The 26185-nt window shown below is 38.9% G+C and overlaps 1 protein-coding gene across 3 annotated transcripts; it reads right to left on the bottom strand.

Moving 5' to 3' along the window:
- Positions 1-3538: 3538 nt before the first annotated feature.
- On the bottom strand, positions 3539-17636 carry LOC115604530 (arylsulfatase D-like). Of its 3 annotated transcripts, none has more exons than XM_030477721.1 (11): positions 17449-17636; positions 15183-15286; positions 14483-14632; positions 13379-13500; positions 11812-11934; positions 8263-8686; positions 7141-7277; positions 6077-6211; positions 5246-5408; positions 4811-4932; positions 3539-4206 (listed from the first exon to the last, which is right to left on the bottom strand). In XM_030477721.1, exons 2-11 carry the CDS (start codon positions 15206-15208, stop codon positions 3836-3838), a joined length of 1773 nt encoding a protein of 590 aa, XP_030333581.1. In that variant the 5' UTR covers positions 15209-15286; positions 17449-17636; the 3' UTR covers positions 3539-3835. The 3 variants fall into 3 exon arrangements, with proteins under 3 accessions (XP_030333581.1, XP_030333580.1, XP_030333582.1); XM_030477720.1 differs by having other exon boundaries at positions 15183-15232; positions 17449-17635; XM_030477722.1 differs by lacking the exons at positions 13379-13500; positions 15183-15286; positions 17449-17636 and having other exon boundaries at positions 14483-14596.
- Positions 17637-26185: the final 8549 nt, after the last annotated feature.

Raw genomic sequence — 26185 nt, 5'->3', positions numbered from 1 at the left:
CTGCCTGACCTTCACTTGCTGTGACCAACTGCACCACCAAGACAGCAATTAATTCTCTCTCTTCATGACTAATCACTGGGTCTCCTGCAGAGAGAGAGCAAGAGCCCGTCAGTCACAAGGGACACACGGATTTTCCTAGAGCTTGAACAAGAGCGAGAGCTTCAGAGACCTGGTGATTCCTAGGAATCTAGCCAGATGCAGGGCCTGGCCACAGTTTCATGAAGAGTTTCAGAGGGAAATAAATGAGGAAAGGAGAGACAACACAGACCAGATTGGGAGCACACGGTCTCTCAGTTAGTTCTCAGATATGTGAATGGAATGCACATTTGTTGCAATGAGGAAAAAATTTCCAACAGGATAAATGTGAGGCTCTCAGGGCAGCGTCACCACAGGAAATACAGCACCCTGCAGAGCTTTCAATGAACTATTTTTGTTTGGCTGAAGAAAGCTTCTCGAAAGCTGTTTATCTAAACTATCATAAGTAGACTAAAACTGTGAGTTATACAGTCTAAAGGGCTGTTGTAACACTTATAACACAGGGCAAACACACCCGTTTATCTTTCAAGGCTACTTAGTCAACATTTTACAGTCCCAATGTAAGTGTTTCACCTAGAGAATAAATTAATGGGTTTTTTTCCTCCTTCTTTTCATGTGACTGTTTAACTCTGGCACCAGTTTTGTTGATGCATTTTGCAAAGCTTTGAAGGGTCTTTGCTCCAAGGACCTGTAATCCTGGATTATTAATATCAGAACTAGTGTTACTGAGAATGAAAGTAACCTTGAGTAGCATACAGCTTGGGAACAGTAGTATTCACTGATGATATTTCTATCTAATGAAAATGTGCTAGCTTATATAAGACATAAGATGTTCATTATGTCATGGTGGGTGGTTTGATTCAAGGAAACCAAGCGTTGTGTATGTGAGGACCCAACTTATAAATTCCTGAGGCAACCAGAAAACATATGATCTATTTTACACATACAAAGAGCCTGTTAATCTTAATTTACTGTGGAGTGAACAGAGCATTCATCTTGTTATCTCTCTCTTTTCTTTTTAATACTAACCGGATTACTTATTTATGACCTGGATTACTTTCTACTACCTGGTTAGCTCACAGCCAAGAGCTCAAATGCTCCAACTGAGATTAAACATTGTAAATATTAACTGATAGATTTTTCCATCTGCGAAATAAATCTGGATGCTCTCTTGACATGGGGAAAAGCTGGTGGAGCAGCAGTGAGAAGCTGCTACTCTCACTGCCATACCACCACCGTGATGAATGGAAAGGGGGATCGCCTGAAGGTGAACAATTACTCTGAAAAAAAAAAGGCATTCACATAAATTGATGGCAAGAAGAAGTTAAGAACTGCAAAAGGAGAAACCAGTCCCATGGTATTAATAGAATGTACAGGAAATTGTATATTCTTCCTAAGTGAATAAGACTACCCGAAAGAAATACCTGCCTTAATCATACACTTCCTGTTCAACTGGAAAAAAGCCTGACGGGCTCCTAACAATGGCAAATATTTATGGATGTTCATTATACTTACTGTCAAGGAGACTATTTTGATGGACTACATGTTTTTTACCTAAAAAATGCCATTTTGAGTCTATTAGAACTGCTTGTATGCCTACACCACGTTCCTTAGGCTACACAATACATGTGAACACGACACATGGAGACAGTAACTGGCTGGGCCAGTGTCCTCTGTGTGTGTCCGTGTCTTTGGGATACATGTTCAGCTTCACCACTGGTTGAACCAACAAAGGGAAAAGCAGCAGCAGTGTGCCCCAGCCTGAGCAGAGACCCCAGGTCCCCATGCACCCAGCTGGGCTCCAGCAGTCAGGCAGAAGGGTCCTGGGCTGGGGCGACTGGAGGAGGTGGCCATGCTCCTAACATCACCTAGTATAGACAAATGTAAGGTTAGATTTCCCAAAGGAAAAGGAAACTAATCAAATTTAAAAAGATTGGTTTTCTGCTGCAGCTGCACAGGAAAGTAGGATACTGTCATTTGCTGACTATCCAAACGAAAGACAGTATGGTCAATAATAAAGACAGCCTTTATTATTGCCCATGATGATTCCACACGTAATGTCCGTATTATGAAGCCCTGAATGTTTGCGGATCCCATGGCATCTTTGCATGTCAGCAGGGACTGATGACTGGGCAAACACCTCTGTGCATGACAAATTCTGTCTCAGATGTCTTCCTCTATTTTCAAACTCCAAATGCATATCCAGTGCTATGAAGTATTTCTGTGCAAGAAAAATTGGTTCAGTCATATGAACAGGTATTATACTACATATTTTTAAAGGTGTTAAAAAATGGATGGGATGTAAAATCCCAGGTACTAAACTGGCTTGAGAATGGCAGTGAGATTTTGGAAAATGCCAATCTGATTACAGTAATTTCAGGTAAAGACAACACTGCACATTGACTATGAAAAGACCTTTAAATCTAGCCAAAGAAAGGACCAGTGAAATAGAATACATTCAAATGAGAAATAAAGCACACACCGTTAACAATGGAGGAAATAAAACAACAATCCAGCACATGTGAATTGATGGATTCAGTTAATCCCTTGAAGTTTTCACAGTAAGACTCAGTCCTTTTCTCATCAATAGCACTGATGGAACATTTCAGTGAATTATAACAGTCTGTGAAATGCATGAAGTAACAGCATAAAATAAAACCTTGCTTTTAAGCTGTAGGGCTTTGTTTACCTGCAGATTTCCTGGTGGCTGAATTGTGGGAAATGGAAGGAAATAAAACCAACATAAAACAAATACATATCAAAGGAAATTACCAAGAGAAATGGGTACTAGCAGAATAAAAAAATAGTAAAAAACATGAAATAAAGTGAATAGGCAAATTATGTTCTCAGATGCCTTTTTCTCATAGTAAATCAGAGTTTGTTTTCATAATTAGCATTGGGCATCTTTCAAAGAGTCTTTTTCTGAACCTGCTACTTATTAGCAGAAATCAGTTATGACTGAGATACTGGCAGCAAGGTAACCTGTGCAGTCCTGTGCTCAAATGCTGAACTGGTTGTCAGTGTGGCACTTCCGTGGCTATCAATGACACTATACCCTTGCCAGTGCTACTGAAGGAGCTGCGTGCAACGGAACCTTTGGAAAGGGGAAATCCTTTCCCTTTTGTGTTGCCCATCAAAAGAGGCTGACTCCAATCAGAGGAGTCCCAACCTTCCCAGGAGGTGCAAACAGCCGTTACCCAGCTTGTCATGTTTCCAGGCTTTATGCCTCACCCAGGTGATTTCTCCTGATCCAGAAGCCCAGGCTAAGCAGCTGCTATCATCATTGCTGGAGGAGCAACTAGTGACAAGGAAAGAAGGAAGCTACTTTTGAAGCATATTCTGTGAAGAACTGTGGGCAGAATTATATTTTAATTATTTTGGAAGCACTAGTCTGCAGAAATTTATTATGAGGACATCTTATGCATGGCAGTAAGGATAAGAAAATTAAGGGAGACCTTAGTCCAGGAATTACTTAGAAACTCAGAACAAAAAAACCAAAGCAAAGCTTGTAAGCATATATTCATGAATAATAAAACCAAAGTTACATCATTACTTGTACAGCTCTAATTTTGGTCTGCTTCAGTGCATTTGTACTATTCATTTAAGTGTCAGCAGATGCAAGTTAAAACATCTCTTCAGATCATTCTTTCTTTATCCCTCCCTAAAACCACCTTTACTGTGCCATACAATGGAACAATTCTCATATTAGAACAACCAACCGACCAACCACTAATCAACACCTCTAAAGAAAACAATCTTGATCTGAAAACACTTTTGAGGAAGTAACTGGTTCGTTCCTTTATAGGTTGGCAGGTTTATTGTCACCTTCCTTATCGCACCAACAGAATGGGAATGTCCCACAGCATGGCTGCAGCCATGGCTTCCACACCGTGTTGTACATGGAGAGCTGCTCTGGGACAGGAGTCAGTGTCCTGCGATGCTCTTCTATTGCTCTTCCAATCTTCTTTATTACAGTGTCAAAGAGGGGCTCAGTGTCAGCTGACAGAGGTTTGGCTTCAGAAGGGTCTTGTGAGAGATCAAACAGCAACGGAGGGTCATGATGGGTCACGCCTTCCCCAAAACATGGGCAAAATCCCCTATCATAACAAGCCCCAGCTCCGAGAGGACGAAAGATGGGGGTCACATAGTGAGCCTTCCAGATGGCTCCACCTGGCAGGAAAAAAAGAAGGCTTGCAATGATACTGGTGGTTATCACAAGGTATTAGAAGAGTGAATGTTTTTCTAGAGCTCATTTCTGGTTGCACTTCAGCTCTACACTTATTAGTTGATATAATATTGCAATTTCATTTACAATTAAGTGCTACAGAAATAAACCAATAACGTAAAATGATTTTTGACGTTTTGAAATTTCTCCAAAATTTTCAGCAAATATCAGTTAAAAAAGTTTGCTTTTTTATGAAGATGTGTAAAAAAGTTTTGGAGTTTCCATGACTTGCTTCCTTGTTAAGTGAGCAGAAAGACAAAGGACTGAGGCAAGGACTTCTCCATGAGACAAATAGGGCATGGACTACCCAGGCCTTGCATTCATATAGAGAGATGGGTGAGACCCACCTGAGCTCCAATAGCCTGCCTGGTGTGCCTTGAAGCCATGAACAAACTCTTTGTGCCATACAGCACAGGCAATGCTAGTAAGTTCTTTACAAGCTTACACCTGGAACTACTTGGAAAGCTGCGATCCCAGAAAAACTGTGTTAGACAAATGTGCCCTCCCATAGATTGAACCTAATTCTTGGGAAATGAAATCTGTACTCACTGTCCTTCTGGTACCACCGTGCAGCATGTAAGTGAATGCCACAGTAATGAAACAGGAACTCATGTTCCGAGTGCTCAACTGTTCCTTGCAGTAAGGGCATCAGATCCCGGCCATCAATTACCCTAGCAGAAAAAATGGAGACCATCAGACTGAGGTAAGCTGTATGGGACTACATTCCTTCTGCATATCTCTTGCTGGAACTGGGAACTCTGAACGAGGAAGATGGTTGTAGAAGATTCCAGGTAGATGCTGAATCCCAAATGTAGAGAAAAGGTGACTGGGCTGTGGTGACATTTATGAGTCTAGAAAAGGAGCAGCACTGGAAAACAAAAATGTCAGACTCAGAATGTGTCTCACACAGACTTAGAATGTGTTTCCAAACTAGATTTTCCATTGTTTTGGGAGTGAAGGAAGAATAAAGACATGTGCTTATACCTGTCCTGGGGTAGTACCCCTCCAGCCAGATTAACTACTGTAGGATAAATATCCATAAGGCTTGTAGGTTCATCAATAACTTTGCTTGCAGGTAAAACTCCTGGCCATCTAAATATCCCTGGGACACGGATTCCTCCTTCCCAGCCTCCCATAGCTTTTCCACCTTTCATAAAAAAAAAAAGAAAAGATTTTTTTTTAATTAAAAACATTTCATTTAAAATTGTAATGTAATTGTAATGAAATTGTAGACAAATGTTACTGTGTTGTCATAAGCTAATGGTACCTTTATGAGCTTTCCTTTTGTTCTTACCCCTAAGCTCCTTCTCCCTCAGCATCAGTGGAAGTGTGTTCACTATGAGACCCCTTCAGTGACCTTACATGCTTACTCCGTTCTATTGTTTTACAAACACATTGCCCCTTCAGAACTCAGCATGAACAAAATTTTCAGGCATAAAGTAATTTCCCAGCCTAGTTCTCCTCTTTCTTTTACAATCCTATAACACACCTGTTGTAGCTAAAGCAAAGGTTCAGATGTAAGATGCAACTAATACTTAATGAGAAGTTACACAATCTTAATAAAAATTAACTTGTGATCAGTTGCCTCATGAGGAAATGACAGTTTGAGAATTCATGCTTGTAGAGAATACCTGCACAGGCTAGAATTGTCTACATTTTTAAATGTCTAATTAGAACGAAACAAATTTGCTTCTCAATGATAAAACACTGTTACTCCTTACACTGTAAGAGTGTACAGTCTTATCTAAGCTTTAGGGGTGTCCTAAGTACTTTACTAGTTGTTGCTGGGTTGTCGCCATCCATGACAGTTCTTACCTCTATATATTCCATTCCAGCCACCCAGCTGTCTCTGGCCTTCTTGTCTTTCCAGCCATCCACCATGATCAGAGGCAAAGTAAACTAGTGTAGTATTTTCCAAGCCTTCTTTGTCAATCACATCTAGAACCTGGCCTGTAAACACAGGAATATGTGTGTATTAAAAAGCAAAAATATCACTTACACTACATAAATTTTAGCCTGTGAATTGTAAACATTCATCAATGTAATTTCTTATCTCTGTAGGGCTGGTCACTGTTTAAAAGAAGAGCAATGAGAAATGAGGAAAAAAGTGTCATGTACCGTTATGATGTCTAGACCACAGTCAGTATTTGCATTAAATTACTGGATGGATATAAGCCAGCTCTTTTGGTATGTGTACCTGATTCTTATACCTTTTGCAAATGTGGCTGCTTTTCCTCTGCTGTAACTGGGTGATAAATGATTATCCTTCCCCTCTGAAAACCAGGCTGAAAAATAACATGAATCTAATTTCTGGGACCATACCAATTAACATTTATGAACATTTCTGCATTGATGAATGGGGCTAAAAATTTTTCACTATGCTGCTGAATGCAGCAGTCACAGAGAAATAGCCTGCTGGTTTACACGTAGATTTAATTTGCTTGTCAGTTTTATCACCTTCTGATGTGTCCTACTTAGAAATACGTAAGACATGACCATAAGAGGCTGAAATTGCCTGATCTTTAATAATCACAGAAAACTAAATAATTCTTACTTATCTAGCAAGAAAAGCAAGAATGCTCTTTGACAGGAGCCAAGGGGACATGGTTGTAAACATGGTTGTTTACATGTTAAAACTGGTAAACACTAAGCCAAAAAAACTGAATGGACAGACTCATTTGGTCCAAAACTGGTGAAAATAAAAACCCAACTCTGTAAGCCAACAGTGCTCATACAAGATTGACAGATGTTCATGAAAAGTTTAGGACTTTTTTCCTACTTGTTTTTTTCATTCTTTTAATAACAACAACATTTTTATTATATATTCAGAACTAGGTATTAGGTAGTTGGAGACATTGTTATTTGCTATGGTGACTTACCCACCATCCAGTCCATCTCCTCTACATTGTCTCCATATAAACCATGGCTGCTCCTCCCAAGAAACTTCTCTGTGGTGATGAGCGGGGTGTGAGAATGTAAAAAGGAAAGAAAGAGGAGGAATGGCTTGTGCTTATTTCTAAAAAACAGAAATGAATTCAATCAACACTTTGCTATTTATGTAGTCAAGTAACTGGCAGCTCAGCAGTGGGTTTGCCAGGCAAACCAGCAGTTCCAGAAGAACATGAGCTCAGGAGATCAGGATTTCTCATGAAACTGTACATATGTACATAACTTTGCTGATAATAGTATCTCCACATACTGGGTGAGAATAAAAGGTTTTCTTTTATAAATATTTTTACCATTTGCTTGTATTTCATCAAATTTTTAAAAGTTAAAGCCTTTTGTTTTTAGGGAGGAAGGCTATAAATGCATACAAAGATCAGTCGTAATGGAAAATGGAATTATGATTTTCATATATACACATTTAAAAAATCATTTCAGAAATATCTTACTTTCTAAGACATTAAACCACAATGATTAGCATCTGTCTGTTAAAATAATGTTTGGCTGATATAAAATGACCCTCTTTTTGTCCCTGAATCATAGATAAAAAAGTTCCATATCGAAGCTCCACTTTCTGCCATGGCAAACCTCAACTATGCAACTGAAACAAAGGCAGTAGGTTCATCTCCTCACAGCTGGTGCCCACATATCAGTCCATACAATAAGGCTACATCACAGCTCTAATTCTCCTTCCTCAGCCCACACATGCATTTCTGCCATCAGCTGCTATCACTTAAAGCTGCAATGTTGGCCTCATTGATAGAAATATGTATTTACTCAATATAGCCGAGAAATATTCAATCCAACCCATGGAAATTTGGAAATGTTATCAGCTTTGGTGAAGCTAGGAATAAGAGACATCCTTAAGCCATAGATGGTTTTTTAATTGTTTAATAGTATTATTATTAATATTACTAATAATTAATAGACACAATAGCACTTATAATACTATATAATATTATAAAAATTGTAAAAAGCTTCACATGGGAAAGTGCTGTTTAAAATTTGCAAGACATCTAAGAACCAGAAAAATTGTGATCAGCAGAAACACACTTTACCTTTCAATGAATGAAATGGACTCTCTCAAGATAAGGGACGTTGTCCTCTCTGTCACCATGGGCTGCTCAGTAACTTCGTGGTTTCTCATCATAATGCAGTTCCAGTGTCGTACAAACCCATAACTGGAGAACCAGGATATGAAGAACAGGAGACTAAACCCAGCAAAGCAGGTCAGTGTTTTCCAGCTGACTGAAATCAAGCCAGTCAGTCTTCCCAGAGCAGCAGTGAGTATAGTGAGGCCAATCATCTGAGTGGAAAGCCAGAGTTTCCTTCTAAAGGCTCTGTCCATCTCTGGTGTTTCTGTTGGTTGACAGTCACTTATCAGCGTAAAAGGCATTCCATAAAAATAGTCAAACCCGTGTTTTAAAGGGTGATGACAATGGTCATTGCGGGATTCACAGTTAACGCCTTGGTGCCACTTCCCTGAAAATATAGATTATTAAAATGTAAACAGATAATATTAAAAAATGGGCTTTTCCTCCTACAATACATTTCTCAAAAAATGGTTGGTTTTTTTCCTACTCGTGGTAACTTCTCGTCCTACACATACATACTGAATGTGTAGTAATATGATGGGATACATGTTATGACTAATGAAAGTAAACCTCTACAAATTATAAATTGGTGTTCTGTATACATATTCATGCCCTCTAGCTTTGATCAAACATAAAAACCTGGACTATATAGGGAACCAGAAACTGGGAAAAATTCAGATATTCAGAACAGAGCAAAAATGTGAGGCCTTCCTGGATATCTGTCAGGTATGAAATAGAAGGAAGAAGTCCTTTGGTAAGCACAGGGCAAAATAGTGTCATTCTATTCTCTTTTTAACTCCAACATGCTATAAAGACTTGTTTCTGGAAAGTTTTGAATGACTTGATGTCAGGACTGTGGCAATAATTAGCAATGTGTTGGTCCCAGACTGATAATGTAAGCTATGGGTAGAGTAGTCAAGTAACTAGAAGCTCAGCAGTGGGTGTGCCATGCAAACCACCAGTTCCAGAAGAACATGAGCTCAGGAGATCAGGATTTCCCATGAAACTGTACATATGTACATAACTTTGCTGATAATAGTATCTCCATATACTGGGTGAGAATAAAAGGTTTTCTTTTATAAATATTTTTACCATTTGCTTGTATTTCATCAAATTTTTAAAAGTTAAAGCCACCTTCTTTTAAATCCTGAAGACTTCATATATCAAAAGGAACATCTCCTGACCTTTTGTGAAACAATCTGTTCCTTATCGTGAACATATTATGATGATATTATGCTATTATGATGAATGGCATATCAAAACCATGCTTTTGCTTCCCCTCCTGTCTATTCTAACAGACTAGTTAGGCACTTATACAGAGACATAACAAGTTGGCTCATTTGACTTAAACACTGAGGCTTGTGACTATCTGAATCAGGTGACCAAAATCTACTTCTTATCAGAGAGATGAGTTTAATTGTGTTTTATGATCCCTGATGTAAAGTAGGCCTTGAATACCAGATCTATAGACAAAAATGAACATTTGGAATTTTACTTGAAAACCGATTTGCAACTAATTCTTATTGTGCAATAAGGAACTGTGCACTTACAGAAGGTAAGGTTTGTTTATTAACCTAAACAAACAGTTCACTATGTTACCAATACATATACTAGCAACCAGCCCTGAGTAGGTTTCAATAGAATCCCTGTGCATTACAGTAGGGGCAGAAAAAGCTGCTTCAGAGGAAAAAAATTGCTGCTTTTTGGATATAAATAAAAAGAAAGAGTGAAAGTTCCATTCTAGGTAGATGAATTGCTTTCAGCTAAAATTTCTGGTCAGATTACCTCTTGAAATATTTAGAGCCAGCTATAGAATGAAACAGGTTTGTAATCAATACATAGATGCATTGGTCATAAATACAGGTCCAGCTAAAGTGTCCTTGGACTTCAGATGCACTCCAACACCTAGATCTCCAGCTGACATCGATATAGGCTTCTGGCATGCTATGAAAGCTCAAATCTCCAGAAGATGAACTAAGTGTATAATTAAGATAAATTAATCTCTGAGGGCATATGCTATACAACATTTGCTTTCTGACTACAAAGACTGCAAAGAGTTTCCCTACAAAAAAATCTTATTATCACATCAAGCTGCAGCTTATTAATAGGCTTTAACTTTTAAACTGGTTGTGCTCAGAGCAAAACAATCACAAACCATTCAGGTGAGCCAGCTAATCAACTGTGGTGATGTGGGTAGATGTTGTATAAGATTTCTTGCTTCATGAATTGAATGTAAAATTCTTATGTTTGGGTTTGTTGGGGGTTTTTTTGCCACTTATGACCAATGTTGTCCATCATCCTGTAGGGTACAGTTAATCAGAATCTGTCAATTGGGCTAAATTAGGTGATGTTCTTGTCTATAGTGTAATTTTAGCTGAGATGCCTACTGGAAAACGTCAGCCCATTCTGCTAGCTACCTTCTAGGAGGTATGCAGCACAACCTTCCTGCAGTGCAATTCCTTTGGCAAAGTGGAGACAAATCTGATTGTTTTGTTAGTGATTACATCTGAAACCAAGCTGAACCACGTGGCTAACAGACATGGGCTTTTTTATGAGCTGATTGAAACAACTAAAGTTGTATCGCTACAAAACTAACAGGAGAAGATTCAGTAATATAGAACTAAAAATTGTTGGAGGTCTTCATTTAGTGTTGTCCTTATGGTTTTGATTTATTCTGCTGAATGAAATCAGATCCATTTCTGCAGACACTTTTATTAGTAAATTCAGTTTATTTGTGCAGCCAATATTTTTGTGTGTCAGACATAGATTTTGGATTTTGACATTTAGATGCTCAGAGAGGTAGGGCAAATAGCTGCAAATTCATTTCAGGAATGTTCGTGTTTTATCAGTTTGTGGAACTGTGTGACATATATAAGATACACAATTATTTGAAATTGGATCATGACCAAAAGTTACAACTGTATAAAAAAAAATAGTCCTTTTAAATGGAATTTGTATTAATGCTGAAGGAGGCAGTGTTTTATGGGCTGTGCTGAAATCTTGGTGAACTATAATGGCATGCTGTAATTAAAAAATAATTGCTTTGTTTCTGAGTTTGAAAGGCCAAATGCTGTGACATTATGAACTGGCTCTATCGGTTTAAGTAGCAGCTGTTCTGTTTTGTTGTGAATCTGCTCTGAGCAGTGTAAGGCATCACCATGCCTATTTAAGTGGCACTCGTTTTTTTGTTTTTTATCAAATTGTATTGGAATAATTATCATATTCCTGATAGAATAATATTAAAGAAATATTAACATATTATCCATTATATATTTTAACAACCACAGCTGTGCCTGATGGCAGGTCAGGAGTAAAGATTGTTCTCTTTATCACACACCTGTTCTTTCAAGAGAGATTGTTTTTGTTCAGGATTTCTTCTTACAGGATATTCTTAAATCAGGAAATAAAAAAATTACAACTGAGGTATGAGCAGTTGCTTACTCTAAAAAGTTGTGTGAGACGTGCAGGACATTCTAGGCTGTCTTCAGGAGAAGACTTTCAGTGTTCCCATACCTATCAGTCCTGTGCTGTAGCCTTGCTGCTGCAGTATTCTGGCAAAAGTGGTTTCGTTTGGAGGAAGTCCTCCTGAGCCGCCATTCCAAAAAATAACACGATAATTGTTTACAGCATCCATCCCTAAAAATACAATAATAAACAATCTTAGTAAGTAATACAGTAATAAACAATCTTAGTAAGAGTAACCGGTAGAGTATTTTTATCAAGCGTAATTTCTTGTTTCCAGGATTTACTGATATTACAGCGTTAAATATTTATCCTAATGCTGTTTATTTGGAGAAATGAATCTAGGACTCTGGTCAAGATTAAGAAGGAGTTAAGACTCTCCATTATGTAACACCTATTCTTCTTTGTATCTAACACTGAGACATTTTATTTCATTTTATTCAGAATGGCACAGTGGCATCCAGGCTGTGTGAACTGCACTTACTTAGCGTGACTGTGAGGGCAGGGAGGAGGGTAAGGAGACTTCAGCCCTCCATCAGCCTCAAACTCCAGCTTGCAGAAGGCTGCATAGAAATTCAAGATTTCCCTGTGCAGTGGCATGGCTGACAACTGACTTATGAAACCCACAGAGTAGCTAGCTAGCACCGCCATCTTCTCACCTGCAGGTTTACACCTGCTGTTGAGCATTATATACTGGCATGACCCCATTGTACAAGATTATGTGAAGTACAATTTGTCATGGAAGTGTTGAATGTCTCCAGCCCTATTATAGTGGGAGGGAGTCTGTACAAGCTCACGTGCATTTTCAGCTTGAAAATCTATCTCAGTGGGAGCTGTCATGACAAAAGCAGGATGACATGTCAGCTTTAAAACAGCTTGTGAATGAATGGATTGAAGATCATTTGCAATAGAACAAATGTTAGAGAGTTGCTGTTAGAAACACGTAGAGCTTTTTGTTTTTCCTACCTCTTCATCTCGGATGCAATTTGACAGGATAGTATTTTTTCTTCAAAAACAGAACTGGGAAAAATAATATAGCTGTCAAACTGTTATTTCATAGGAGAGATGAATTCTGACACATAGGTAACAAAGCTTTCTTGTAAATTACTCGTTCTGCACCTTGACTGGAGGGAATGGACACACATCTGCATACTTCCATGCTGCTCCTTGCAGAGCCATTTCTGATATGTGATGAGGAGTCACCCATGACAGAAAGTAATGTAACTAGTGCGTTAGAAATGCATTATTATTGTTCACGTTCTGTGCCATGACTTTTTTTGAGTGCAACGATTTGTGCTAACTCCATTCTGGCTGCAATCTCTTCAATAGAGCACCAACAGGCAACTGAAGTTGTGAGCTGAGGGGAGCAAGCTGCTCTGCAGAGCTGGTTGTTCTGGGCTCTGCTTCCCCCAGGTCGATTCATTGTATCCCATAAATATAGATGTCACCTCAAAGATGCTAAGCCTAGCTGGTGTGTCTGTGTGCCTCAGTGAGGGATGACATGTCTGTGGCACCTCTTCTATTTGTACACCTCCATTTCTTTTGTGCCCAATGCATGACATCGTTCCTTTCAGCAACAAAGCAATGTTTAAAGGCTGCTTGGTTTTGCAAGGCAAACCTGATCGGAGGGGATATCTGCCAGTGAGGAAAGCTGCTCTGCTGGGGGTGCAAAGTGGAGCTGCAGCGATGTGTTGGGTCAGTTTCACTCCTTCCTTTGCCAGGCGATCAATGTTTGAGGTCCTAAAAAATCAACTAACACTGTCAGAGAGTCTTGAAGGAAATAGGCATGTGAAATAATATATTTATCTCTATTTTGGGAAATTTATTCTGTTTGAAGATGGCCAGGAAAGATTTTGGTTTTCTTGTTTCATTTTAAGTTCCTTAACTGATTTTCTTAAATTCCTGAACAATTTCTATCTGTGTACATTTCAAGCCAATTTTTCCTTCATGTTTCCTAAGTCCTGTGAAGGGCCTTGCAGAAATGTACCTCACTGGTCTTGAAAAGAAAACTCATGTTTTGGGGATGTTGCTATGCTGAACTGGAGGCCCGGCCATACGAAGCCCCATCAGCTACCTATGATCATCAGCTACCTGTTAGAAACTTTCCACCCAGTGCCAGTCCGGGTTTATGAGAATTTTGCTGGATGAGGGGAGTGATCGTACCAAATTTGGTTTTGTTCAATGAAGTGACAAGCTGCTAGGAAGCCAGCAGGCAATACCACAGCATGCTTTTCAAAGAGAAGGTAGACTCTGTGTTCTTGGGCCTGAAAAGAGAAGTGTTTCCTAGTTACATAGCTTGTTGAAGTGGTTTATACTGTATTTTGATTGGAAACTGGGAAAAAATGGCAAAATCAAGCTAAATGAGGTACTGAGGCCTGATATGTTGGAAGGGGGGATGACATTTCTATCTTTGGGTATGTGCAAGAGCTTAGCTGTTTCTCAATGTCAGGCAATTAAAGAATACACAAGAACAGTTGACATATGCCCACAGTAAAGCAGCATTGGAGAGCAGAGCTGGCCCTGTGAGTGCTCTCTAGGCTGTGAGATAATCCTGCTAGTGCTTTAAATTTACCATTAATAACACCCATGGGAAATCCTCCCATTTCTGTCTTCTCAGAACTTGAAGACAGCTTGAATAGCTGATGATGGGCAGAATATTGCACCCTTACATTAAATAATGTAGCTAGCTAGCTCTTTCCCCTGTTATGCTCATTTTCCTTACCTGATGGTATCATTCCCATAGCAACCTACATCACCTATGCCAAGATCATCAGCCATCAACAGGACGATGTTTGGCTGTATGATGATGGAAAGCTGCACAGCTGGAGGCTGCAGAAGTAGTCTAAAAATCAGGGGTGTGACCAAGGATGTCCTGAAACACAGAAGAAAGAAAGAAGCCAATGACCTGGCTATTCATCAGTTCCACAGGCGGCTGAAGACCCTCCTGCACGAGCTGAGCTGCAGACAGATCACTCTCTGCCCAGGTGCAGAGGGAGTGTTAAGTTTTGATCATTGACCCAAGCAGATGTCATGAACAGGAAAATGTCAGGACCATAACTTTAAAAATCTCCTTTCTGATTCCTTCCAAACTTCCTATGAGCAGTCTTACTTGGGAATTTACATATGACACATGACATATAAATGATTTTGCTTTAGTGGCTTGGGGTGTTTTTTAGAAGTTGGTCTGAGAAGCTGAGAATGGGATCAACTTCCTCTGGCATCCTTCTTGCCCAGGCTGGGACCTTTGTGTTATGAAAAAGTTAAGAATAAGAAAAACGAACAAACAAAAAAAACCCCCAACATTGTGAGTGTACTTTGTAGATAATGCTACTCTCTTATAATACAGTATTACGTCATTATTAGACTTTGCTCACTTTAGATCTAAGTATGACATAACAATAATTCATGAACTTTTTTCTTACCAACAAGATGTTAGCTGCCAAATCATTTCTACATTTGAAGTGTTCAGATCCTGCAAAGCCAAGAGAGAGAGAGCCTTATCATGTTTGTATCTTTCTAGTAGTCACTGCAATAAAAATAGATAAAAAACTTAATCAAAGCCTATCAACATTCTCTGTTTTATTTATGTCAGTGCACTGCAGATCATACCCCAAAAGAAGAAAAGTAAAGGCAGTAATATTATTTTTATTGCTAGCACTTCTTCACTTCTTAGAGGATTTTTAATTTTTTTTTTTGTAGAGAAGTATATCTTAAAATAACAAAATAATTCTCTTCTCTTACTTGACTCAGCTGTATGAAAAATGCTTACTGGTCAGAAAAGAAGAGTTTTTAAAATCCAGTCCTCAATATAATTTATTTTTCTGTAATCACAGAGAGAGTAGCAGGTTGCTGCTTCTTCACATAACGTGCCAAGTTTCCTTTCAGGCTTTTAAGAGATATCTTTAGTTGCAGGAATTCTAGTCATCCTCTTCCAACAATTACATTTTCTTAGAATACACTGAATTTGTGACCTCTTGTTGTTTGACTTTGAGCTGAGCCTTTTCCTTCTTCGTATGTGTCGGATTTTGGAGTGTGATGCTCTTTTCCTCCTCTCTGCACAGCTTTCAGCAAGGGTTTCTCTGGGGCTTTCTCTTTCACTGCCAGGATGAAACAACTGTTTAAAGGCCCTCAAAAAGGAGCCAAATGCCCTTAGTTCAAAGTCCTTAAAATCAACTGCTTTCAAATTTATCCCATGTCTGTCTCAATTTCATAAATTATGTTGGGTTTACATTTTTTTTTTTTTCTCCAGAAATGATAGTATTTAGCAGCTTAGTTAATATCTGTAGTTCTTACATTTTATTTATCAACACTACAAGCCTCAATGGGAAGATTTAAATTTCTATGCTTAGAAAATTGGCATACAAACAGCTCTAAATACTTATTTACAAGCACCAATGCTGATGCAGCATTGCTGTTTATGGAGACACTCAGTTTCCTGCATTTAGATTTGTGCCTTTGCTGCATCCTAAGTAGGTATAGGAAAGACAGAGGAAGATACCTCAGCTGTCTTTTACATGTACCCAGGACAACATCCTATGTACCTCCAAAACAGCTGAAATAAATGGGAGTTGGAAATATTAAAATTCAGTTCTGTAGCTGGTTGTCACTAGAGGCCTGTACTTCACAGTAGTGATACACTGATGCAAAGCACAGCCTGGAGCTCAAAGCTGAGCTTCCTCAGAAGCTGCCTGTAAAATAGCAGGTAATATAGAAAAAACAGTTAGTGCACTGACTGATATTATGCCTGTCAAACCATTTCCTTAGTCAAAGGTGGTGGGAGTCCAGTCAGAGAAACTTTAGCAGAGAAACTCTGGTGGTAGCAAGAGGGGCACTGCAAGCAGCTTGCCCTGTTCCTTCCCTTGCTGAGAAGTTGGGGGGAGACCAGCTTCCCATGCAGCAGTGCAGCTCCTTGCTTGGGCCCTGGCAGCTGGGGCAACAGCAAGCATTTGCCTGATTCACTCACAAACAGTTTGGAGGATGCCTTTTTGGGGACCTCTTTGGGACCACTTTTGCCAAAGTGGCACTTAAGCCATGCTGCAAGCAGAGTCCCCTTTCCTATCTGAATTGAATTCAGCTTCAGCTTAAAGCAAAAACTCTTTCCTCCCTCTCCCATTATTTAATCCTCCCATAGCAATTTAGATTTTATCCCTTTCTTCATCCATTTTAATGGTTCAGGGGGGTATAGCTTGCATGTCTTTCATATTTTGCTAACTGTTTTCCTTTACTGACTGAAATGTTTTAGTTTGTCTTTACTTTTCTATCAAAATACTTAAAAAATCACAATTCAAGCCAGTTTGCATAAGAGAAAATATTCATATTTTTAGATGCACTCAGATAACACTTTTCACAAGAATAGTACCCATTTGTTTGGCAGCACTCAGTGAAAGGTCTTACAGGTAATTCCATTGAAGTTGGTACTGTTCACTCTGTGCAAATGTCTTTCAAAAAAAAGTATTTTGTAGACTTGATATAGCTAAAATAAAAGCCACACTCATGATAACAAGTTGCTGCAACTCGCACTTTATACACAGGCTTGTATGAAAATAATGTTGTTGTAAAGGAAAATACCTTTTAAAAAGTTCCACAAGACATTTTTATCTACAGAGCCAAAAAAAAAAAAAATATTTGCCAAATGCCCACTAAAATTTTCCTGTGCATTCCCAAAAGAGTAAGGGAGGAATACAGTACCTGATCAAGTTATGCTCAAAGCAGGCAGCCGATAGTCTGGAGGGTGAACTTATTTTCAGTTGACTTAAAACCATTCCAAGTATTCGAGCACAACAACTGCTGCTACAGCACATCGTCTAACATCTGTTGTTGAAGGCATTCCCTAAATCTGCCCTAGCTGCTCATGCGCACTCTGCACAGGAAAGCAGTGTTACACCAGAGCTTGCAAGCGGCTGTGTGGTCTAAAGTATCCTGGAGTCCCTTAAGCTGCACGTCTCACTGCCATTTGCACAATGTGACATTCATACACCCAGTGAGGTCAGCCTGGGGAACACCACAGATGTAGCTAAAACACTTTCTGTCCAACCACGGGTTTCTCAAGGGCAGGGAAGGACCTCCTTCAAGTCTAAGACACTCCCATGAAAGGCACAATAAATAGCAGCTCCCTTTAAAGCTCCCCACTTTTCCAACACGGAAACAGAAAATCACTGTACTACAAAGCAGCAATTCTTTGTCTGTAGAAATCAAAATTGAGTGAATATCTTCACTTCATGGCAGCCCCGAGTGCCTGTAGTGATGGTGAGGTTATCTCTGCACACGCAGTGAGAAACTGTTTCAGGATGTGGGGAGGAAATGCCAGCAAGAGACCTGAATTTGTTTTTCCCCAAAATGAGTCATTTGGCTTCACTTCTGAGTGCTGCCTGTTTTCTATTCATCACTCGAACGGACAAATTAAGGCTACATGCTTGCTAATGCTTGCTTTCTTGATTTTTCTTCTTTGAGTCCTGTTGTATCAAGTGTTTTGGGACAGCATGAGATACTATCAAACAGAAATCTTGCTTTACTGACAGAAAGTTTCCTGTTTTTGTATCTTAGAAGGGAAACATTGTTATGTGTTGATGGCTCATCATGAATTGCAGTGCTCAGGTTGGTTTGCTAGTGGAGGTAAATTACAGCACCATAGGTGATCCCTCCCCTGCTGTCTCCCACCCCAATGTTTCCATGCTGGAGTGGTTGCAGACAACACACAGAGGAGAAATAACGTGTCTGGTTTTCCTTCTCTCAGTGCCTGTTTCCTTATCCCCATCCATGTTACAGCATCTCAGTCTGTACCTTTCCAGTTCCCATTCCACTTCACCGTGCATTTAGCCCTTCAGGATTCTTTAAGGTATATGGGATTTCTTGTCTGATGCCCTCTGCTGCTGTGTATTTTCTAAAGGGAAAGCACCTTCTTTCCGAGGTACTGGGTTTTCTGTCTAGGTTGCAATCAGTTCCACCCGGGCTCTTGCAGCTGAGGTCTCCTCCACAGCATTCATATTCTCCTTGTGTTTTTCTAGAACTTCTTGCAAATGCTATGGTATTTGTACCAGAGAACCACAAACTATAACTACTATGTTATTTACCAAATTTAGAGCATAGCAGAAAATTGAATGCATGTGTACAGTTACAGTGGTGAGCACATCTTTGTTGTTTTTTACGTAGCCTTCTTCTAACACAGAGAGAACCAGAGCAGATCAATGCTGTAAATAGTACTCATTGAAATCTGGCTCCTGGGAATTATCTCCTGGGCACATCTATGGTGTAAATCAGGATAAAGGAAGGAGGGTAGTGCCTGTGGTCTGAAGACTTTCCTCTCACACTGACAACTTGTGCTTATTTTGGCATTTGATCTTTGAAGGAGGAAAAGGCGAATGGCCTCTCACTGATGCCACTTAAATATGGCATTTTTAGAGGGTCTAGGCAAAGCTAATTCTGTTCTCACTAACTGGCTCTACCTGTTTTTCTGTGGGGAAATCTTTAGAAAGTCTGTATTTGTTTAGAATGTGGAATGAATGGGAAATTTTGCAGAAGTGCTTGTCTTCCCCCTCATTTTCTGTGAAATGAGTGCTGGAGAAAACAGTACTTACTCAAAGTACTTCAACATCTAAGAACTGAAGGCCCAAATCAGTAGGGGTTTGATTAAGAGGCTCCCTCTAGCGACGAATTTATTTTTGAACTCTTATTTGCAATTTGATTCATACTCTACCTTTCTAAAAGTCATCGCACATTGATCTAAAATGCTTTTAGTTCTTTGAACTCTGATTTATACTAGATCTTCAAGATCTGAGTGCCCAGGAGCAGTTGCAGAGCCTTACCTGTTGTCCTGGAGCATGTAATCCAGGTTTGTGATGCTGGGAAGGAGCCTAGTTCGTGCACTCTGGGACTGTTCTGCAATGTTAGACAAACATGCAGTAAGCGGGTGTGAGTGGGAGAGTCACTTCCAAAGTGCACTCCTGTTCTGGGGTAAAGCAGTAATTCAAATACTCCAATTCCTGCCTAAGGCTCAACTTGGAAGGCTGCTGCTTACAAGTCGCAGAGAATGATTCAGATTACCTGCACACCACCTAACCTCTCAAGGAAATCTAAAAATCAGTGTATATTTACATTAAAATAAAAAATTACTGTGTTGTCTAAGCATAATTCTAGCATGATAATTTATAAGATAACATAGTGGAAAAACACAAGCCACTAGTGTCACTAGATAAAGACTAGATAAGGCACCCACAGGGTATCACAGATTTTCAATGTTTTTGTAAACTTGAGTAATATGAAGTTGGGAATGCCTTTGTGCTATTATACTTCATCAAAGATTTTCAGGATGAAGTATAGGAGGCTTTAGTTTCTATTGCTTATTAATTAGCACTTAATAATGGTTATTAATAACTGGACATTATATAAATTTCTAGTAAAATAAACAGCCTAACAACTTTGAGTATTTCATATTCAGGTCATTTTTTCTGTCTACTGGAAAGCAATCATTTAAACCCATGACACAGGAAATCCATAATTCAGCATCCGCAGAGCTGTGAAGTCTTAAAGGCTCTTGAAACGCCTTAAAAAGCTGGGGGCCATACCATAGAGCAAGTGTTGCATACAGATTGCATATATCTTGCAGAGTTCAGAACAACACTCATATTTGTCTGCAAACAGACCCCATGGCAAAGTCAAAAAGAAACCCTGGAACACATTTTGGTAATATTTACAAAAAGAAACCCTGGAACACATTTTGGTAATATTTACTATTCTAGATTTATAGACATGTTCCTTGTTACTACAGTTCACAAGTCAGCTTAAAACTCTCTTCAGTATGTTTCTGGCAACTGCAATAAGCTGTAGTTTCTGAGTTGAGCATTTCAAAAGCCATGACACATTTTGATTTCAAGCCTACTAATCGCAATTTTCAACGCTGAAAAAACAAAGGAGAGAAAAAGGAACAGTGACCTGTAAATACAGAGCATTAAAAATAGTTGTTGCTAAATCGAAGTCTTTTTAAATAGTAGCTTTTTATCACAAACTTGTAGAGGAGCGCTTGCCTTTCAGAACTGAGGTTTGACTTCAGAGTAGATCCTTTTGCCTGTTTAAAATCACAAGTCACATGAATTGTTTATTGCAACTACAGCCATTGAGCACCCAAATGACCTCCTCGCTGCAGAAAGGAGATGTGCAGGTTCATCATAGGGATATTGTTTGCAGTCTCAGGGAATGCAGCTTTGCCCCAGAAATCAATGGTGGGAACATTCCTAATAAAGCCACAATGAAACAGCTTTGCTGTGAAGGTTTACATAGAACAAATAATGGATTAGTAGGCCTGAAATGTTTTTAGGGTTTTTTTTTTCCGCATCTGTAGGCTTTGGGGAGAGGTGAGTAGACAAACATATCAAAATATCCTTGGAATTTTTGCTTGTACCTTACATGTTGTGATCTGGAATTCAAATACTATAGCATCTGTAGTCTTATAAAAATTCTGAGTACTATATTTCGCTCTCTGTGTACCAATTACCTATCAGTTTATGATGTTAAAGATTTAATTCTTTCTCCCCATGTGAACACTTAATTTTAATATGTCTGGTTTTCCTACCCATTCCCTCCCTCTGGGTTTTTTGTGGTTTGTAGTTAAGTACTGTAAACCCCTCTTTTTAAGGGCCAGTGAATTAAACTCTACTGCTGGTGTAGCTTGAGGAAGGTCACCACTACAGAATATACCCACAAATGTAATTAGAAAGTTTCTTTTGCTCCTTGTATGTATATATATTGAGTCATTAAGAAATGTCTTGACATTGTGAATTCTCTTTCATTTTCTTGTTGCAGATGTTTAAGTAGTGACTTTACAGCTGGCATTGGTTTCGGCAGATTTTCAGAAGCAGAACTAGAGTTCTCTCATTTTGAAATTAACAAATCTGTAGTACTTGGCAAAACTCTTCCACAGAAAACATACATGCCACATATTTACTAAACTATAGCGCTCATTTAAAAGTCTCTTTATTTTTAGTTTTATCCTGGAAATTACCAGCTTGGGTTTACCAATGAAGAGGATCGTATTTCCCACAAACTGCAGACTTCCTTCCTTCCTATATTGTATTACAGGCACTGGCCAGTTTCAAAATATTAAACAAACCAAGAGTTTCCCCCTGTAGTTTTATAACTTAACTGCTCTCCAACCTGAAGTGCTCGGCAATACCAAGTACTTTATTTCTGCTATGTTGCCAAAGTCAACACTTGTCTCTAGGGGCTCTCCTAGCTTTTGGTCACCAGCAATATGGGCTACATCTACGTCCAGGTTTACCAAGGACCCAAAGAGGCTCCACGCTCTTAATTCATTCCCAGATTTCTTTCCCCTGCAAATCCTTTCTCCTCTTGCCCCACCACAGACCAACAGCACACCCTGACCCAAGGCACCTTGTTCCAGAGTCTTTACTAATCCTAAACGCTCACTTCACCATAGAAGGCCTGGAGATTCATGTGCTTCCTAAGCAGGGTCTTGACCTTTCTCCAACTCCTTCTTCCTACACATATCCCTGTGTGGGGACACGTTTTGGTGTTTCAGAAAGCCTGGGCTTCCCACTCAGTTGCTGTCCCAGTATTTGCTAAAATGTCTGGGATCTAACCCCACTATGTTTCCTGACATGGGCTTCTGTCTCTGCCAGCACCAGGGCTGTGTTACCTCTCTCCTCTTTCTGCCTTCATCCATTCTGTTCTAGTCTGGTTAAGAAGGAAGAAAATTATGCTGTGGTTTGAAGCTCGAATTCTTTTAGACGGACATAAAAATACTGGAAATGTCACTCTGACTTCAGCAGACTCAGCTTTGACATCTGCAGTTCCCCATGTCATTTCTGGAGACCGCCCACAAGGCTGCTCTCACTGTTCAAAGCAGAGACGGGATTTTGTACGACACAACTATTCACTTCTGTCCTTTACAGACTCTTCATTAGGGAAATTACATCTTAGCAGCTCTAAGCTGATTTACATTTCTTATGCAGTTATGAGAGGAATTATTTTTCATTTATTTCATTATGGTACATTTGTGTATTTATTTATCTATGCATATAAGAAAATTAAAAGCAGAATATTAACAGTGAAAACAGGTCCAAGATGCAGTAATTAGGACAATATTTGTTATGCTAGAGAGCTAACTAGTTTGTTAATGGTATGGAAAATGTATCTGAAGAAATTCTAATTACCATAGCCAAACAATTTCCTATTTGGAAGGCAAGATTATATAAACAGTGTTTGGTATTACTTTTACGTACAAGTTTCAGGCATTCATTAATGTAGCAACTGTGACACAAAGTGTATTGACAGCTTCCATATGCTCCTACCAATAAGAAGGTCTTATTGTTCATTATTTAGGCTCTGATATTAACAATCAGCTAAACTTTATTGTATTTACTGCAACATACTACAAACTCTAAGGCAGAAATTGTCTAAAAGAGTAAAAACTGAGGAAGATGAATTAAAGAAGAAGTAGTTAAGATAAAATTACTTGTGCGCTCCTATACATTTTAAATATTTTAACACATTTTGGGTATACAGCATGTGCATGTCAGTTATCTCAGTTATCCCACCTTGTTGGCTTAATTTATCCAGAAAGTCAGGTAGGGACTTAAAGTATGCAAAATACATAATAAATCCAACTAGAATAAAACCTGTACATCACAACTAATACTCTTCAGTCTGTTGAATGGACAAAAGCCTTATACATAATCTTCAGGAAAACAAGCTTTTTAATATAAAAATCAAGTTTGCATTTTCCCATTTATTGGGTTGAACATATGCTCAAAATGTCTGGGTAGAAACCACATGCCTTGCATAAACCATATTTTCTGCTAACAATGTGTTGCATGTGCATTACATTTTCAACCCGAGATTCATAGTTAAAATACTCTACCAAGTAAGTAACAAGCAGTTATTTGAGTCATGCCCCATTTTCTATTACTAATGCATTCTCTGCAGCCCTCATTCCAGGCTAGGTTTCTTGACATAGACACTTCGCTACTTTTGGAATCTATTACATTTTGGTGCCTTAAGTACTTTGGTATCCTATGTCAACATAAAAAGTAATTTTATCTTTCATTAAGAACTTCCAAACGCTTAAATATCTTCTGACTAAAATTTTGGTGATGTTTTTAAACACTGAAGTTGTTTTCTGAGAGTGTTTTCACCACTAGAGGGTAGACAAGTACAGCATTGGCTGGCATCTACATGGAAAATAACTCTGCTTCATTGGTTTTAAGATCCAGAGGCTTCTCCATCGTTCTTTTCAAAGTGAATGTTCAGATGGAGTAAAGTTAACAGAATACAGCTCCTAGACAAGAGGTACATAATCAAAACCAGATAATTACCTTAACTGCTTGCAAACGGCCTTCTGCCAATGTATTTGAATATCAGGGTTCACTTCAACTTGAGTGTTAAGTTTGCAACACTGAACCCAGGTATTGTCTGAGGCTGGAAAGCTAAAGTCTAACTATGCAGTAGGTAGCCCAAACTACTTATTAAAATACACAAGTATTTTAATAAGCCTATTTTCATAAGGCTGGTGAGATTTTTGATCAGTACTTGTCCTCTGTATCTCTGCTTTGCAATCCAAAACTCTGATCACGATAGCCATTTTTGTGATGTATTTTAATATCCTCTCAGAGAATTTATCTGTATGCAAGAATGCGGCATCTGGGGATAGGCAGGTGTTTAAAATACAATTAGGCTGGTTTCTAACTATCTGGTGGTAAAATATGGTATGTGGATTAGTATATTACTGCAGCATCTCAAGGTTAAACTCAGTTTCTTGGTTAAACTTCTCTGGAGGTTTGTGCATGATAATTAAAGCATCTGCAAATTACAAAATGGACAATTAAATTCTTAGACAACTTTTTTTGAATCAAATGGAAGGCGGTTATATATATCCTTTATCACTCAGAATATCTTTCTAACATAACCAAGTAAAGGTTTTCCTCTACTGAAAACAACTGTAGGTCAAAAAATTTGTTGCAGACAGCTCAGACACTTTCTAATGGATTCCTTAATTCTTCAGAGACATAAATGGTGTACATGGCTTTATGTAGCATCCCTGGACTGGGTTTGTTCTATATGACTATCTTCTAATAAGTTTCTGTTCTTTCATCCATCTGAAGGATACTAGTTCTGATGTACTGGGTATATTATAATTCGAGTTATTATATATTTTGCAGAATTAAAATCCCCACATGACTTCCTGGCTAAATAAAGTAGTTTTCCTAAAGCAGTTGAAAATGCCATACCACTTGCAAAAGAAAAACTTTAGATGTTCCATGGATTTTGTTTTACTTTTCTCAATGATTCCACTCACAGACTCCTGGTGCTAGGACACTTGTTATCATCACTGGGGTTTTGCTGCACCATGTTCGTCTTTGACAGGCTTTGTAGTAGGATTCTCTGGTAGTGCTCTGCAAGGGATTTAGGGACTCCAGTGGAGCTTAACCTATCTCAGATAAAAGAGCTTACTCAAAAAATGAAGACTAGATATCAATGATTAGGCTGTCAAGAACAATTTATTAGCTCTTAGTAAGATACAATAACCGGACAGACTTTTTTTTTGTTTTCACTCATTATTTTTTTTTTTTCCCCTGTGGTGTAAAAAACCTACTCAAAAAGTAACATTTTCCTCTTCCAACAAGTAACTAATGGCTATGTGACTCCTTAGGTAAGAAACATTAGAAGCCAGTGAATCCTGTTTTAGAAGCACTCCTGTAATGAAAAGATAGAAAACAAATCCCCCAAATTGCATACAAAGTAAAAGAGAATCAGAAGATAAATACATCTTTTCACAAAACTCAATTTTTATATATACAGAACAGATTTTAACTTCCTTAGAGTTTGCTAAAAGCATTAAAGAACCCCACTTCATTTAAAAAACATCTGCTGTAAAGAATTCCTCCTCAAAGCAGTCACCTTTCATTTCCTGATGCCATACATATCAACAGCTTCGCTTCAGCTCAGGCTGAGGCGAAGAAACACAAAATGGGAACTGACACAGGCCCAGTGTAAATGAATGGCCTGAACCTTGTTTATGTCTTCTTATCATAGAATCTTTCAGGTTGGAAAAGACCTTTAAGATTACGGAATCCAACCATTAACCTAGCGCTGCTGAGCCCACCACTAAACCATGTCCCTAAGCACCACATTGACATGTCTTTCAAATACCTCCAGGGATGGCACCTCCACCACTTACCCAGGCAGCTTGTTCCAGTGCTTGACAACCCTTTTGGGGAGAAAAAAATTCCTAATATGTAATCTAAACCTGCTCATTGGCACAGGCCATCTGATAAAAGCACTGGGCATGGGGAGGAAGTCTAACAGTCCAAAACTCTGTGTGTGGAGCACTACCTACTACCAGAGTACCACCTATAGACCTAGCACCCACTATAGCTGGAGTACCACTTATAGCCCTAGCAATTATAGCCCTGAC

This window comes from Strigops habroptila, chromosome 2 (genome assembly GCF_004027225.2).
Source record: "Strigops habroptila isolate Jane chromosome 2, bStrHab1.2.pri, whole genome shotgun sequence".
Classification (NCBI taxonomy): Eukaryota; Metazoa; Chordata; class Aves; order Psittaciformes; family Psittacidae; genus Strigops; species Strigops habroptila.
This window is presented reverse-complemented; position numbering and strand designations above follow the sequence as displayed.

Excerpts from the sequence above, each read along its gene's own strand:
- LOC115604530 (XM_030477721.1), bottom strand. The coding sequence starts at position 15,208 with ATGATTTGGCAGCTAACATCTTGTTG. Across the intron at positions 11,935-13,378 it reads CAGATATCCCCTCCGATCAG|GGATGGATGCTGTAAACAAT; the intron begins GTTTGCCTTGCA and ends TTGTATTTTTAG. Across the intron at positions 7,278-8,262 it reads TCCATTTCATTCATTGAAAG|AAATAAGCACAAGCCATTCC; the intron begins GTAAAGTGTGTT and ends TCTGTTTTTTAG.